The 14595-nt window shown below is 59.1% G+C and overlaps 1 protein-coding gene and 1 long non-coding RNA gene across 5 annotated transcripts; both read left to right on the top strand.

Moving 5' to 3' along the window:
- The first annotated feature begins 1833 nt into the window (after nucleotides 1-1833).
- On the top strand, nucleotides 1834-8991 carry LOC128932720 (uncharacterized). 4 transcript variants are annotated; one of them, XR_008482719.1, is made up of 3 exons: nucleotides 1834-1967; nucleotides 7457-7545; nucleotides 8813-8991. It is a non-coding gene; the product is annotated as an uncharacterized LOC128932720 (long non-coding RNA). The 4 variants fall into 4 exon arrangements; XR_008482718.1 differs by lacking the exon at nucleotides 1834-1967 and adding an exon at nucleotides 2117-2341; XR_008482720.1 differs by lacking the exon at nucleotides 1834-1967 and adding an exon at nucleotides 3667-3689.
- A 2028-nt stretch (nucleotides 8992-11019) lies between these two features.
- Nucleotides 11020-14595, top strand: GINS2 (GINS complex subunit 2). Its single transcript, XM_054269524.1, has 5 exons — nucleotides 11020-11141; nucleotides 12002-12116; nucleotides 12703-12802; nucleotides 13908-14034; nucleotides 14409-14595. The coding sequence occupies exons 1-5, from the start codon at nucleotides 11052-11054 to the stop codon at nucleotides 14532-14534; spliced, it is 558 nt and encodes a 185-aa protein (XP_054125499.1). The 5' UTR covers nucleotides 11020-11051; the 3' UTR covers nucleotides 14535-14595.

Below are 14595 nucleotides of genomic sequence, written 5' to 3'. Positions count from 1 at the left end.
AAGCAGCAATTCCATAAATCCAGGCAGCCACGGTGGCTCTCCTGGAAGAATGAGGAAGCTGCAGGGCTCAGGGCAGGCTGTGTTCCCTCTCCTGCTGATGTGCCCCGGGCAAATGCTGCTTTCCTGGCTGGGGGATCCTCTGCATTCAGGGCAGGAATTCAAGGTAATTCCTTTTAAAACTTAAGGGGGAGGAAATCTTGGGGAAGGCATCTCTTGCTGAGAGTTGGGAAGGCAGCACTGGGAATGTGTGTCCTACTCTTTTTTGGTTTGTTGGCAATTACTGACTTTCAGGATTAACTTTTTTTCTCCCTATCCACCAAAATTTGGAGATTGGGCATTTGCCTGCCCAGATGTTTTAACTCCCAACTTTTTACCTCATCCACACGACCTGAAGTCCTTGGAAAAAAGAGTCCCTGAATAGTTTGGGTGGGAAAAGATCTTAAAATCATCTCATTCCATCCTCTGCCATGGGCAGGGAAGCCTTCCACTGTCCCAGGTTGCTCCAAGCCCTGGAGTGGAAAACTGGCCTTGGGCACTGCCAGGGATCCAGGGGCAGCCACAGCTGCTCTGGGTACCTGTGCCAGGGTCTCCCCACCCTCACGGGGAAGAATTCCTTCCCAAAATCCCATCTAAATCCACTCCTGGCATTCCCTGTGTCCTGTCCCTCCATCCCTTGTCCCTCTCCAGCTCTCCTGGATCCCCTTTAGGCCCTGGAAGGGCTCTGAGCTCTCCCTGGATCCTTCTCTTCCCCATGTGAGCACCCCCAGCTCTCCCAGCCTGTGGGATTCTCTTTTCCCCACTCAACCCAATTTTCCAGAGCAGTGACAAACATCCCCACAGGCAGATGGGTGACAGGAGCCACAGAATCCCTGAGCAGCTGCTCTGGGGCACTCACAAGTGAGGTCCCTGCTCCCAGGGAATGCTCCCTGCTCCCGTTTTCCCTGAGCTCATCACTCTGTGTGTCCATACAAGGATTTGGGGAAATTTTTCCCCATCCAGCAAGCAAAGCAGCCTGCTGCTGGCATTTCCCCTCTCCCCATCTGCTCCTGGGATGTTCCCTCCCCGAGGAAAGCCAGCAGAGATGTAACAGCTCCAGCTCTTGGAGCCGGTAGAGGAGCAGGTGAGCGGTTCAGAGATCACCTGGCACAGCTGGATCCAGCAGCAGACAGATGTGCAGAGCCCACCCCAGCCCTGAGGAGCAGCCCCCTGCCCCCAGGAATTCCTGCAGCGAGTGGCAGGCGAGGCGAGGTGACGGTGACAGATGCAGGAGCAGTGCCCGGGCTCTGCTCGCTGGCTCCCGGCCTAATCGCTGCACTCCGGGCTGGAGATGCCGGAGCAGGAGGAGGAGGAGGAGGAGGGCACTGCCAGGGAGAGCCGCGCTGATGCTAATGGAGGAGGCTGTTAGCGGGGTGGGCTTGCGGCTGAGTGCAGCCTGGAAAATGGCCTCGAGGGGAAAAGTGCTCGGTCTGCGAGCTCTGCTGCTCGTTCGGGTGGAATTCAGCTCCTGGAGCCGGGCTGGGGTCCCTGTGGGGCTGCTCCCCTCCCATCCCGCCCAGGCTCTGCTATTCCCAGCTGGACTTGAGCACCTCCACACATCCCAGTCGTGCAGCACAACCCCCTGAGCCCTGAGCCAGCCCTCCCGCAGCCGGCAGCGCTCTCTGTGCGCCCAAGGAGCCGCTGAGGGCTTTATCGATTTCCCTCTTTTATTTTTTTCACTGTCGCTTTTAGACCACATTTTCACCCAGCCTTCTCCTTCGAAAGTGCACCCCAGCTGCATCCTTTCCTCAGCTGCATCCCTTCCTCGGCTGCATCCCTTCCTCAGCTGCATCCCTTCCTCTTGGTTTCCAGAGCACAGGACGGACACGGGGACACAGCTGGCAGGGGGGACAGCGCTCCTGCCTGTGGCACTTCCATCCTGACGCAGCTGGGATGAGGGAATCAGGGAATTCTGCCCTTAGGAACACCCGGTAGGTGCCCTGGGGATGAGGGCTCACTCCAGAGTGTTCCAGGCAGGGCTGCTGGGCTGCAGCTCCAGCGGGATGCGGGCAGGACCCGTGCCAGGCACAGCTCTGCGCACGGCCAGGCCAGGCAGAACGCCGCCGCCCTTCCTAGAAATGCACCCTGGAGCTTAAGAGATGGACCTAATTGAAAAACTCTATCGAGGTTGTAGCAGCAGGGGATAAAAGGGAAAGCCGGGCCCAGATTAACCTGGAGCTCAGCGAGCCGGGAAGCGCGGCAGCCGTGGCCAGGTCCCTAAGCCAATTCCCAGCGTGGCCTGTTCCCGGCTGGATCCATGCTGGGAGAGGTGCTTTGTCCTGGATGCAGGAGCTCTGTGCCTCAGGTATGTCCTCGCTCCCCCTTCCCTCCTGACCCCCTCTCCTGCCCCATCCCGCTGGATTTTCTCCGGGGTTGTTTCCAGCCCACGCGGTTCCTGCCGCTGCCTCGCTCTGCTGGTCCTGCCAAGAGCCCGTGCTTGGGGAGTGCTGGAGCTGCTCCAGCTCCCCCAGAGCCTGCATCTTCAGCTGCCTCCTCGTGACATCCTCCTCCTCCCTCCTTCCCTCCCTCCCCATGCCTGGCATCCCCTCCGGGTGCTGCTCGCCAGCCCTGGTGACTCTGGATCTCCGGGTGGGAATTTCTTCTCCACTCCCAGCACTGGTTGCCACTTCCAGCTCTGGCAAGGACCTTTCAGCAGCCCCTTTCTGGGGCAGCCCCAGAGCCAGGCTGGGAGCAGCCCTTTCTCTCCCAGAAGGGCCGGGGGCAGGAGGGGACAGGTGGCCTCGCTGCTCCGTTAGCACGGGGGTGACGTGTCACCTGCGTTAGCACACCCTGGCTCACACTCTGTGACCCAGAAAGCTGCTTCCTGCCCCTCCCTGCTGGAAGGGGAGCCCAGCTGGTGTTTGCAGAGCAGCTCCTGAAGGCAGCCAGCAGCTCTGGGCTCTCCAGCCAAAGCTTTTCTTGTGGCCAGCGCTTGCACAAGGCGTCCCTTGTCCCTGCGGTTCCGCTGGCGCCTGGGAAGCAGCAGCAGCTCTCCTTGCCCTTCCTTCCCCCCAGAGGGGATTTGGGACGCTGCCCTCCATCCTCAACCCCCAGAGGGGATTTGGGAGGCTGCCCTCCATCCTCACCCCCCAGCAGGGCTTCAGCCCCAGGCCAGCATGGAGCAGGAGGGGAGAGGAGCAGCCCAGTACCAAAGGGACACGGGCAGGACTGGAAAGCAGCCAGTGACCAGCTCAGGGGACAGGCAGTGAGCACCTCAGGGGACAGGCAGGCTCTGGCCAGCTCTGCAAGGACAATCTTCCCTCCATACCCACACACCCCCTGAGCCCATCCTCTTCCTCCCCTGGCCAGCTGGCTCCTGGTGGGCTTTGGCCACTTGCCCTGACGTGATGCTCAGCAGGTCACAGCTCAGAGCCTCGCGACAGGAACCAGGAGCTCCTGGAAGGGAGGTGTTGAGCCCACTGGCACTCAGCTCTCCCTAACCCTGCTCACCCAGCAGTGACCAGGACCCCGCACCAGAGAGGCTCCAGGCCATTCCCAGTGATCAACCCCCACTTTATAAACCTTCACAAAGGTTTTTTGCTTTGTTCACCAGCCCCGGGGAGGGCAGGAAGGGGTGTTTGACGCTGTGTTTGTGCCTATCAGGTGTCAGCAGAGCAGCTGGAGCTGTGCTGCGCCCGCAGAGCTAACCACAGGTATTTTAGCAGCCTGGTGTTTATGTTTCCCATCCCTGCTGCAGCAAGACAATCGCTTTTTGTCACTGTTGTAGCAACAACTGCTGCTCCAGGCCAGGCTAATTCCAGCGCTCGTGGGTTTGGGGCTGTTTGCTCTCACCCAGCAGCAGCAAGCAGGTTGTTTTGGGGACAGGCAGTAAAACAGATCAAAGTGGAGGTGGGATTTGTGCTGCTCTGACTGGATTTGTGCTGCCAGGGAGCGATCCCTGACTGCCTGGGATGCTGCCTGCTCTGAGTTTGGGATGGGATCTTGAAAGATTAAGTTTACCAGGCTCTGCTTCAGGATTTGTCCCTAAGTCTTAGACTTTGCAGCTGAACAGGTGAAAATACCCACATAAACTGATTAATTGTCAGTTTTCTGGGGAGAAAAAAGGGAGCTGTGGGTTGCAAATGTCTTTGCCCAGGACTGTGCCCACAGCTGGAGCTGCAGCCTTGCCCTGTGCCACCCTCCCCTCTCCTGGAGCTCTGCAATATCTCAGTTATTTGACAAATCAGAGGAGTCAGGTCGGGAAGGAAATCAGCTCTCCCCAGGTTTCTGACTTTCATCAGACATGGCAGGACCAAACCAGCAGAAAGTGGAGCAAAACCACCCCTTTGCTGCCCTTCACCCCCATCCCAGCCGGGCTTGGTGGGGCTCTGATCCCTCAGGATCCCTCCCAAACCCTGGGATCGGCTCTTTCCTGATCCCGGGGTGAAGTTCCGAGTTCCCTTTCCCTTCCTTTCCCTTCCACCTTCCTGCCTTCCCCAGCCGGGGGTGTTTAATGTGCGGCTGGCGTGCCCTGCATTGGAACCACTGAAAAGGAGACTGAAAAGGAGCCTGAAAATGAGCCTGGAAGGCTCAGGGCCTGTTAATTGAGGAGGAGGGGGAGCATGGAAAAGCCTCTGGCTGCTGCTGCTGATGCAGGGGAAGGTGCTCGAGAGGCACAGCCTTGCCCTGGGTGGGACCCGACCTGGAGCGCTCATCCCGGGAACGGTGAGGAGCCCTTCCCGTGCCAGGCTGGCTTTGGGGCTGGGAAAGGGAAAAGAGCCTTCCTGGAAGGTGGAGAAGGTGAAGCTGCTCCCAGAGTTGGTGGCTGGTGGCATCAGGAGCTCAGGGATGCTGCTGTCCTTGGGTGTGGGCACTGTCAGGGCACTTGGTAGCCCTCAGACTGCTCGTAGGGCTGGAAAGGGGAAAAGATCCTTCCTGGAAGGTGATGAAGGTGGAGGTGCTGCCAGAGTTGATGGTTGGTGGCATCAGGACCTCAGGGATGCTGATGTCCTTGGGTGTGGGCACTGTCGGGGCACTTGGTGGCCCTCAGGATGCTCATAGGGCTGGGAATGGGAAAAGATCCTTCCTGGAAGGTGGAGCTGCTCCCAGGGGTTGATGGCTCATCAGGACCTCGGGGATGCTGCTGTCCTTGGGTGTGGGCACTGTCGGGGCACTTGGTACCCCTCAGGCTGCTCGTAGGGATGCTGGATGCCCAGGGGCTTTGCTGGCACACCAGAGCACTCCTTCCTCTCTCTCTCTCAGCTCTGAGCTGCCTTGTGCAGCGGGGTGAGAGTAAATCCGCGCTCCCCCATCACCCAAGGGCTTTGCAGGGCGCGGACGGGGGCTCGGAGCGGGGCTGGATGGGAGGAGGGGCCGGGGCTCCGCCATCCTCACTCATTCACCGGGTTCCAACCAACCCCGCCAAGCCCAAAGGCGCCCGGCTGGCACCTCCTGCCCGGGCATCCCCCGTGCCAGCCTGCGGCACCCGGGAGCTGGGATGCGACCGCGGGCGTCGCCGCTGCGGGCACCGGGTAAGTGCCACCCCCTCGGCGCCCCGGCTTTGTCCCTTTGTCCCTTTCCCTTTTCTCTGAGGGTCCCCCCTGGCCCGGCAGCTCGGTCCCCGCTCCGGTGACACCTGCCGTGAGCGTCTGGGGCTTTTTGGAGCGTGAACTCGCCGGGATGCAAACGTTCCTTTGGCCTGGTGCTGGCACACGGGAGCCGAGCTGGAGGAATCCTGCTGGAATGATGGCAGGGGGAATCCTCCACCCCAATTCTGGCCCTTATCCATGGGGAGGGGGCTGCTGTGTGCTCTGCAAGGGTTTGGCCACAGGGGGTGACCCCAGAGGATCAGATCCGAGAGGAGACCACCTGTGCACAGAGCTGGGTGTCCCCATGCCAGAGAATCAGATCCCAGAGGATGAAATCCCAGGGAATCGGATCCCAGAGGATGGAGACCCCCTGTGCACAGATCTAGGTGTCCCCATCCCAGAGGATCAGATTCCAGAGGATGGAGACCCCCTGTGCACAGAGCTGTGTGTCCCCAGCACGACCCTCCTCTGTCCCAGAGCCACCAGCAGGTGCCAAACCCCGCAGGATTTGCCTCAAAACAGATTTGTTGATCTTTGGGCAGCCTCCAGGAGAGCTGCAAAGTGAGGTCCTGGGGAGGACTTCACTCCCCAGCCCTGTGGGGCTGGGTCACAGCTCAGGCTGCACCTGGGGAACTGATAAAAATACAGAATTAAAAGCAGAGATAGCAAATTTTCAGTTCCCCTTGCGAGATGCTGCCAACCCATTTCAGAGCTTCTTGGAAAGGCAGAGGTCAGGCAGGGAGGGAGAGGCTTTCCTTGGCTCTCTGTGTGGCCCAGAGCTTGGGAGAGCCAAAATGAGCCACTGACCCTCATCCCAATGAACTTTTCCCAGCAGCTGTGGGAGGAGGGGTGAAGATTTCCCAATAAAGGGAATTTTTTTTGCAGAAAATTTTTCAGCATTTTGAAAGAATGGTGTCCCACAGCGGGAATTACCCATCCAAAAGCTCTGGGGATATCAGGGATGCCTGAGAGGAGCAGTGGATGATGTGGATTCCAGCAGTGCGTCCCAGCAGCTGCTCCTGCTCAGCCCAAGGGAGGCAGCTCTGGGATCACACGGGGGAAACAGAGAAATTGTGGGGATTTGTCTGCAAGAACCAACCCAAAACCAGCCCAGTTCCTTCTGCTCCCAACCTTCTCATCCTGAAGTATTTTCAGGGGTGGAGAAGCTTGGATGGGACCACATAGGGTAAACAGAGAAATTTTGGGGTTTTCTCTGCAAGAACCAACCTAAAACCAACCCAATTTTCATCCTGAAATATTTTCAGGGGTAGAGAAGCTGGGATGGGACTGCACAGGGGGAAACAGAAATTGTGGGGTTTTCTCTGTAAGAAACAACCTAAAACCAACCCAATTCCTTCTGCTCCCAACCTTCTCATCCTGAAGTATTTTCAGGGGTGGATAAGCTGGGATGGGACCACACGGGGAACACAGAAATTGTGAGGTTTTGTCTGCCAGAACCAACCTAAAACCAACCCAATTCCTCATCCTGAAATATTTTCAGGGGTGGGGAACCTGGGATGGGACTGCACAGGGGGAAACAGAGAAATTGTGGGGTTTTCTCTGCAAGAACCAACCTAAAACCAACCCAATTCCTCCTGCTCCCAGCCTTCTCATCCTGAAATACTCTCAGGGGTGGAGAAGCTGGGATGGGACCACTCAGCCAGCACCAGGCTCCTTCTCCACCCTCCCAAAAAGTTCTTCCTGGGCCCCGTTGGGCCGGGTTGAGTCACCCCGGTGCCGTGACATCAGCGGTGGTTTCGCGAGCGAGCAGCCGCGTTTCCTGTGGCTCCCGAAGGCACAGACACGCAGGGAGGGATGTGAGCTCCGAGCTCCTGCTCCTTCCTGCCCCCAGCATCGCCTCCCTGAGCCTCCCTCCCCTGTCTCTCCCCCAGCGCCTGCAGCGAGGGCCGGCGGCGGGGCTGGAGGGCTGGATGCCGCTGAGAGGATGAGAACATGGGGCTCAGGTTATCCTGCCTGAAAGGTGAGCCTGGGCTCAGGGTTTGGGGTGTTGCTGCTGCTCCCTGAAGGGATGGTTGTACCCACAGGAGGCCCAGGTGTGGGCGGGTTTGGGTGGAGTTTGGGAATGCGGCGGAATTTCTCAAGTACCACCTGTTGCGCGTGGATCACCCCAAAGAGGATTTTCCCAGCTTTGTTTTCCCAGCTTTGTTTTCCCAGCTTTGTTTTCCCATTCCCGTGCTTGCCCCGCACCTTTTGCTCTGGAGAACGCATGGGTTCAGTGAATCAGGTGGGTTTTGCTCAGAGGCAGGAAAGGCTGCTCAGGGACACATGGGTGGGGTGGAGGATGCTGGCCCCGAGCATCCCTCGCTGCTCCACCCTCCCCAGGGACACTCCAACCAGGAGCTTCTTCCCCAAGTTGAATTTTCTTAATGGATTCGGGCTGGGAATGGCGTCAGGGATGTCTGCACAGGGGCAGAGCTTTTAGTGCTGCTGGCCTGGGCTGGATATGGCATCTCCCACTAGCTCTGCATCCCTCTGACTCCTGCTAATCGCCCTTGGGCTCGTTAGGGATGGAGCTTAATGAGGATCCTTCTCCAGGATGCAGGGCTGCATCTTCCCTGGCCTTTCCCAAGCCCACATCCTGTGGGATTCTGCGTGTGATGGGCACGGAGTTGGATGCATCACCCAAAAATGAGCTCTGCCCCCTCTCCACATCAGGGATGTTGGCAGGGAGTGGTCAGGGGGGTTTGGGGTCTCACAACCCACCCCTGTCCAACAAGGGATAACTGAAGCAGCCAAGGAATCCCAATCCTGCCCCAAATCCAGGACAAAGCCCCAAAATATTCCCCTGTGCTTCCAAACCCCTCTGCTGAGCTTGGAGTCTGGAATAAATGAAAAGACCCTCCCCCTTTTCCAGCTCCCTTACATAAGGCAGGGCTTTATCCTTAATTAAAAAGAGATTAAAAATATCAGTGTCTGTCCCCTCCAGGCATTTCCTTGCTTGGGAAGAGCTGAAACCTCCCTGGATGCCGCCTGTGCCTGTGCCTTCTCCTGATTAAAAAAAAAGCAGATTAAAGCGATCTGCTTCCCCCTAAGGAGGGGTGGGCTGGGCAGGTGGTCCAGGGAGGGGGGGGGATCCACCTCTGAAACCCCCCAAAATCCAAGGTGGATCATGGGGAGGAGATGTGAGGATGCTGTGGCTCGTTAAGGGCTGGCACGGAGGAGGGCGGCGAGCCGGAGGATGCTGGTGCCTGATCTCCTTGTTTTATCCCCAAAATGTCCCTCCCCAGGCCTGAAGATGTGTGTGAGCAGCGGGAACGGCAGCGAGGGGACCCCGAGGGCGGGACAGAAGCACCTCCACGTGCCCTCCATCATCGTCACACCGCCCACGCCCACGGGCACCGCGCTGGCCCGGCGTGGGGAGGGTCCCTCGCCCTGCAGCCCCTGCTGAGAGAGGGGACACCGGGGACACCCAGCCCTGCAGGACCCATCGGGATGGAGCCACAGCCCCCAGGGCACGGCTGCTGCTGCCAGGGACACGCGGGGCACCCACACGGGTGGGTTTGGACACCAGGGATTGGGGTTTGTCCCTTTTCCTGGCAGCGCCGGGGAGGGGGAGCCTCCCTCGGTGAATAAAACCCCATGGGCTCTGCACTCCCAGCTTGGCTGTGTCGGCACGGGGAGGGCGGGTTGTGCACCCCAAAAACACCCCAGCACCACCAAACACCCCAACACCAACCCCCTGTGCCTCTTGGGGGCCAAAATTGGTGTCCCCACCTCTCCAGGAGTGAGTTTTGCCCCCCAAAACCACCCCGGGACCACCCCCTTATGCCTCTTGGGAGCAAAAGCGGTGGTCCCACCTCTCCAGGAGGGATTGAAGGATCCATTTCAGCCAACAGCAGCGGGAAAATGAACTCGGCGCTGTCACCTGCTCACCCAGCTTGGCTGTGTCCGCATGGGGAGCGTGGGTTGTGCACCCCAAAAACACCCCAGCACCCAAAAACACCCCAGGACCACCCCCCTGTGTCTGTTGGGGGCCAAAATTGGTGTCCCCAGCTCTTCAGGAGGGATTGAAAAATCCATTTCAGCAAAGAGCAGCGGGAAAATGAACTCAGCGGTGTCACCTGCATCCTGCCAGTGTCACCTGCATCCCGCCGGATCGGGATCGGGATCGGGATCGGAGCAGCCCCATCCCAGCCCGGAGCCGGGGGCGATGCTTCCCGGGGAGCGGCGGCACCGGAGCCGGCGGGAGAGGCGGGAGTGTGAAAGCAGATGGAAATTTAATTTTTTAATGACAGCAGCAGATGGCAAAAGACACGCGAGGGGAGCGCAGCGTGGGGGAGACGCTCCCGGAGCGCCCAGAACGTGCTGGCGGCACCGGGGGCTGCTCCGGGAACGGGGCTCGGGGACCCTCCTCGTGCCACCCATGGGGACGGTGGGCTGGGGGTGCCCAGGGCTTGGATCACACCCCAGGATGGGGGTAACGCTCATCCCAAGGGTGGTGGATGATCCATGGGTGGTCCCAGGGCTGAGCCCAAGGTGGTTTGGGAGAGGTGGATTTGTCTGGTGGGGAGGGATTCCTTGGGGACTTGCAAATGGGATGCAGCCTTCACCCCAAAATCATCCAGAAACCACTTGGCTGAGCTGGGTGTGGGTGTGGGGATGGATGGATGGATGGATGGATGAATGGATGGATGGATGGATGGATGGATGGATGGATGGATGGATGGATGGATGGATGGATGATGGATGGATGGATGGATGGATGATGGATGGATGATGGATGGATGGATGGATGGATGGATGGATGATGGATGGATGGATGGATGGATGGATGGATGGATGGATGGATGGATGGATGGATGGGGAGCAGAGGAAAGGGACAGGTGAGTGATGGCAGGTGCCTGAGCATGGGTGTCTGCACAGGGGCCACTGAACAGACAGACAGACAGACGCTGCTGCTGGTGCATGCACAGGAGGGAGGCTGCTGGGGCCTGGGCACCAGGGACAGCCCAGGGACAGCCGCACATGGTCTGTGTGACCCATTACATCCCGTGTCACCCATCTCAATCCGCGTCACCTATCACAGTCGGTGTCACTCATCGCAGCCCGGGGGTCGATGCCGCTCCCGGCCGCCAGAGGGCGACAGCAGCGGGCTCCGCCACTCCCTCGGCGCCCCGGCAACAAGTGCCGAGCGCTGATTGGCCGAGCGCCCGCGGGGAGCGCCGCGATTGGTCCCCGTGCTCCCATCCGGACCTCCCCCCGCGAGGCCCCGGCCAGAGCACGCCGCGCACAGGACAGCCAATCAGAGAGGCGTGCGCCACGGCAACAGACGGGGACAGCCAATCAGCGTGCTCCGCGCCGCGCCAGGCTCCGCCTCCCCTGAAAACCGCGAAAACGCGCCGGGCATCAGGAGCGGGAAGCGGTGGGCGGGGCCTGGGGGCTGCGCAGCCAATAGGGAGCGAGGGCGGGCTCGGCCCCGGTTCGATCCCGGTTCCGCTCCGATCCCGGCTGGGCCGGCCCGGGCCCATGGAGCCGGCCGAGGTGGAGTTCCTGGCCGAGAAGGAGCTGGTGACGATCGTACCCAACTTCAGCCTCGACCGGATTCACCTCATCGGGGTCGGCAGGCCCGGGCTGGGCCGGGCTGAGGGGGCTGGAACGGGTCTGGGGCCTTGGGGACACGGCCTGGGGTGACCGGGAACGGGTCTGGGTGGGTCTGGATGGGTCTTGGGGGCAGGGTTTGGGTCTGGGAAATGGGGTTTGAGGGACTGGGATTGAGGTGCTGGAGCTGGGGGGGTGAGGGAGAGGAGCTGGGGGGATTGGGGTGGGTCTGAGGGGATTGGAGTGGGTCTGAGGGGATGAGGGTGGGTCTGAGGGGATTGGGGAGGGTCTGAGGGGATTGGGATGAGTCTGAGGGGATGAGGGTGGATCTGAGGGGGTGAGGTTGGGTCTGAGGGGATGAGGGTGGGTCTGAGGGGATTAAAATGGGTTTGAGGGGATGAGGGTGGGTCTGGGGTGTTTGAGAACAGGGGGAGGAGATGGGGGATGGATTTGGGATGGAGGGATTCGGGAATGACAGGCAGAGGGTTGGGAGCAGAGGCAGAGGAGCAGCCCCCAGGAGGTTTTGAGGGAGCTGTGCTGTCCCCCACATCTCAGGGGGGACTCTGAGCCCCAGCTGGGAGTGTCTGACTGTCCTGGGGCTGACCAGAACCTGGGGACATTCTGGGAGCTGCATGTCCAGGGAGATGGAGTTTGTAACTCCTCTGAAACACCTTGGAATAGAAAATGTACTGGAAACAGTTATTCCTTCTCGAGGGATATGAGAGCAAAAATTCTGGGAAGTGAGAGGAGGAAATGCAGGATCAAATGTTTGACTCAGGCTTTTCCAAATCCTCTGGAAACTCTCACCACATTAGCAGAGTTCTGTGCAGTCCAAGCCCTGGTTGTTGCCTGCCTCTCATCCTTAATTTGTTTTCCAGGGAGATCTGGGTCCCTTCAACCCTGGCTTGCCAGTGGAAGTGCCTGTGTGGTTGGCCATTAATCTGAAGCAGAGGCAGAAGTGTCGGCTCATTCCCCCAGAGTGGATGGATGTTGGTGAGGATGGAGGCTCTGGCTCCAGCTCTGGCCTTCAGTGGGTGCAGTGCAAACATGAAATTAAAAATAATCTGGTTTTCACCATTAGTGGGGAGCTTAATTAAAAAATACAAAGCAGCTCAGACAGAAGGATCTCATGTCCCACCACTAGAATTCTTTATTTACTCTGAGGGTGGTGAGACTTGCTCAGAAGAATCTTGAGGGATTTTTTGGGTCACAGAATCCCAGAATTTTTTAGGTTGGAAAAGACCTCCAACCTCATCAACTTATGCCCATCCAGCCCAGAGTGCCACCTCCAGGGATGGGGACTCCAAACCTCCCTGGGCAGCCCCTTCCAGTGTTTAACCACCCTTCCAGTCCAGGAATTCCTTCTGATGTCTGACCTGAGCATCCCCTGGCAAAACCCGAGGCTGTTTCCTCTCATCATGTCACCAATTCCTGGGAAAATCTCTGTGAGGAGGGAGACCTTGGAGGCATCCATGTCCTGATCCTACAGAAACAACGTGGATTTTCCTGGGGAGGAGGGAAAACACCCCTGGAGCATTGAAAGCCTGGCAAGGGCTGAGCATCCCTGGTTGTGTTTTAGGGAAACTGGAGGAAATCCGGGATCAGGAGCGGAAGGAGGACACCTTCACCCCAATGCCCAGTCCCTACTACATGGAGCTCACCAAGCTGCTGCTGAACTAGTGAGTAGGAGCTGGGCTGGGCCATTTTCCACCCCACTTGGTGTGAGCACGGAGCATTTTTCAAGCTTTGCTTGGCAGCAGCCCCGCAGGGCAGTGGGGAGAGGGAGAGTTGAGGGAGCTTTCATCCCTCAGCCTGCCAAGATTTCGCAGCAGCACTTCCCTGCTGGTGACTCTGCCTCTCAGGAACTCAGGGATGGCTCCTCCACGGCCTCATCATTGGGGCTGTGCTGCTTTGTTGAGCAGCAGCTCGGCGTGGAGGCCCGGAGGAGCCGCCACACGTTCCCTGCTGCAATCTGTTCAGCAGCCTCCAGGCTCCTTGCTTGGCTCTCCTTCAGGAGGAAAGCTCCTCTTGCCTCAGCCTGGGAAGCAGGAGGCCGGGGATATTCCGAGCCTGAGCTCCTGCCTGCTGAGGCATTTCACTTGTGAAATCTGCTGGCTGGGATTTGTCCCGGCGAGGGCTCTGCTGACTTTTTAAGCCCTCCATTAAGCAGGGTGGGCATTCCAGCTCTGGCTTTTCCCCCTGGAGAGGAGGCTCCTGGCGTGCTGCTCCTTCCCAGCACGCTGCAGCAGCCCTGACAGCTCTGTCCCTGTGCATCCATCCTGTCTCCCAGCTCCTTATGGCAGCACTGCGCGGCCTTCATGGGGTGATGTGGCACATCCCATCCAGCCTTTCCAGCTTAATTCTCCCTGATGGAGCCCCAGGAGCCCCGAGGTGGGGATTTCATCCTGCCTGAGCCCTTGGGTTCATCAGGTTTGGGGCCCTCTGTGCGCCTCAAACCAGCTGGGCAATTAAAGAGCAGAAGGATTCCAGTGACAGCCAGCTGCTGCATTGGAGCTGGGCATTCCTGGGGAAAGAACCCATCCCAGAAGTGCCAGCAGGACAAGGAGCAGAGAGGATTTTAGTGTGGAGCTGCAGGCAAGGAGCAGAGAGGATTTTAGTGTGGAGTCTCAGGTTTTTAGCAAACTCTCCTGCGAGCTCAGGGTGGGGTGAGGTGGTGACAACGCCGCTCAGTGACACAACCACTGGGTGACATAACCCCTCATGGGCACAACCACACCCCCCTCAGAGCCTGCCCTGACCCTGCCCTCCCTTTCCCTGCCCCAGTGCCTCTGACAACATCCCCAGGGCGGACGAGATCCGGACGCTGGTGAAGGACACGTGGGACACGCGCATGGCCAAGCTGCGCCTGTCCGCCGACAGCTTCGTGCGGCAGCAGGAGGCTCATGCCAAGGTGGGCCAGGACCCTCCCAGCAGGGATCCAGGGGGGTCAGGGAACAGGGGAATGCTTGGCCTGGGTTGTGGGTGTGTCACTCAGGAGCTGGAGGTGGATATTGAACCTTTTGAGGATGGTTTGGGTTGGTTCTTAAAGATCTCGTTCCACTCCTTACCAGACTTTGCACTGGACCAGGCAGCTGCAAGCCCCATCCAGCTTGTCCTTGAGCACTTCCAGGCATGGGGAGTGCTCCTGAAATGGTGCTTGGGTGCTTCCCTTGCCCAGGGCTGGCAGCTGGGTCAGTCCCTTGGGGTGTCACCAAAGGGAGCTGTGAGCTGTGAGCTGCTTCCCCAGTACCTTGTATTCTCAGATCCTGTTGTTTCCCCTTCCAGCTGGATAACTTAACCCTGATGGAGATCAACACCACCGGGACTTTCCTCACCCAGGCCTTGGACCACATGTACAAGCTCCGGACCAACCTCCAGCCTGGCGAGGGCTCCCACTCCCAGGACTTCTGACGGGGAGCTGGGAAGGAGCTGAGGAGCTGCTGCACCTGGGCAGCCCCCACTCCCTGCAGGG

The sequence above is a fragment of the Melozone crissalis genome, unplaced genomic scaffold (genome assembly GCF_028551555.1).
Source record: "Melozone crissalis strain CALT ecotype California unplaced genomic scaffold, PUWL_Pcris_2 ptg000007l_1, whole genome shotgun sequence".
NCBI lineage: Eukaryota > Metazoa > Chordata > Aves > Passeriformes > Passerellidae > Melozone > Melozone crissalis.
This window is presented reverse-complemented; position numbering and strand designations above follow the sequence as displayed.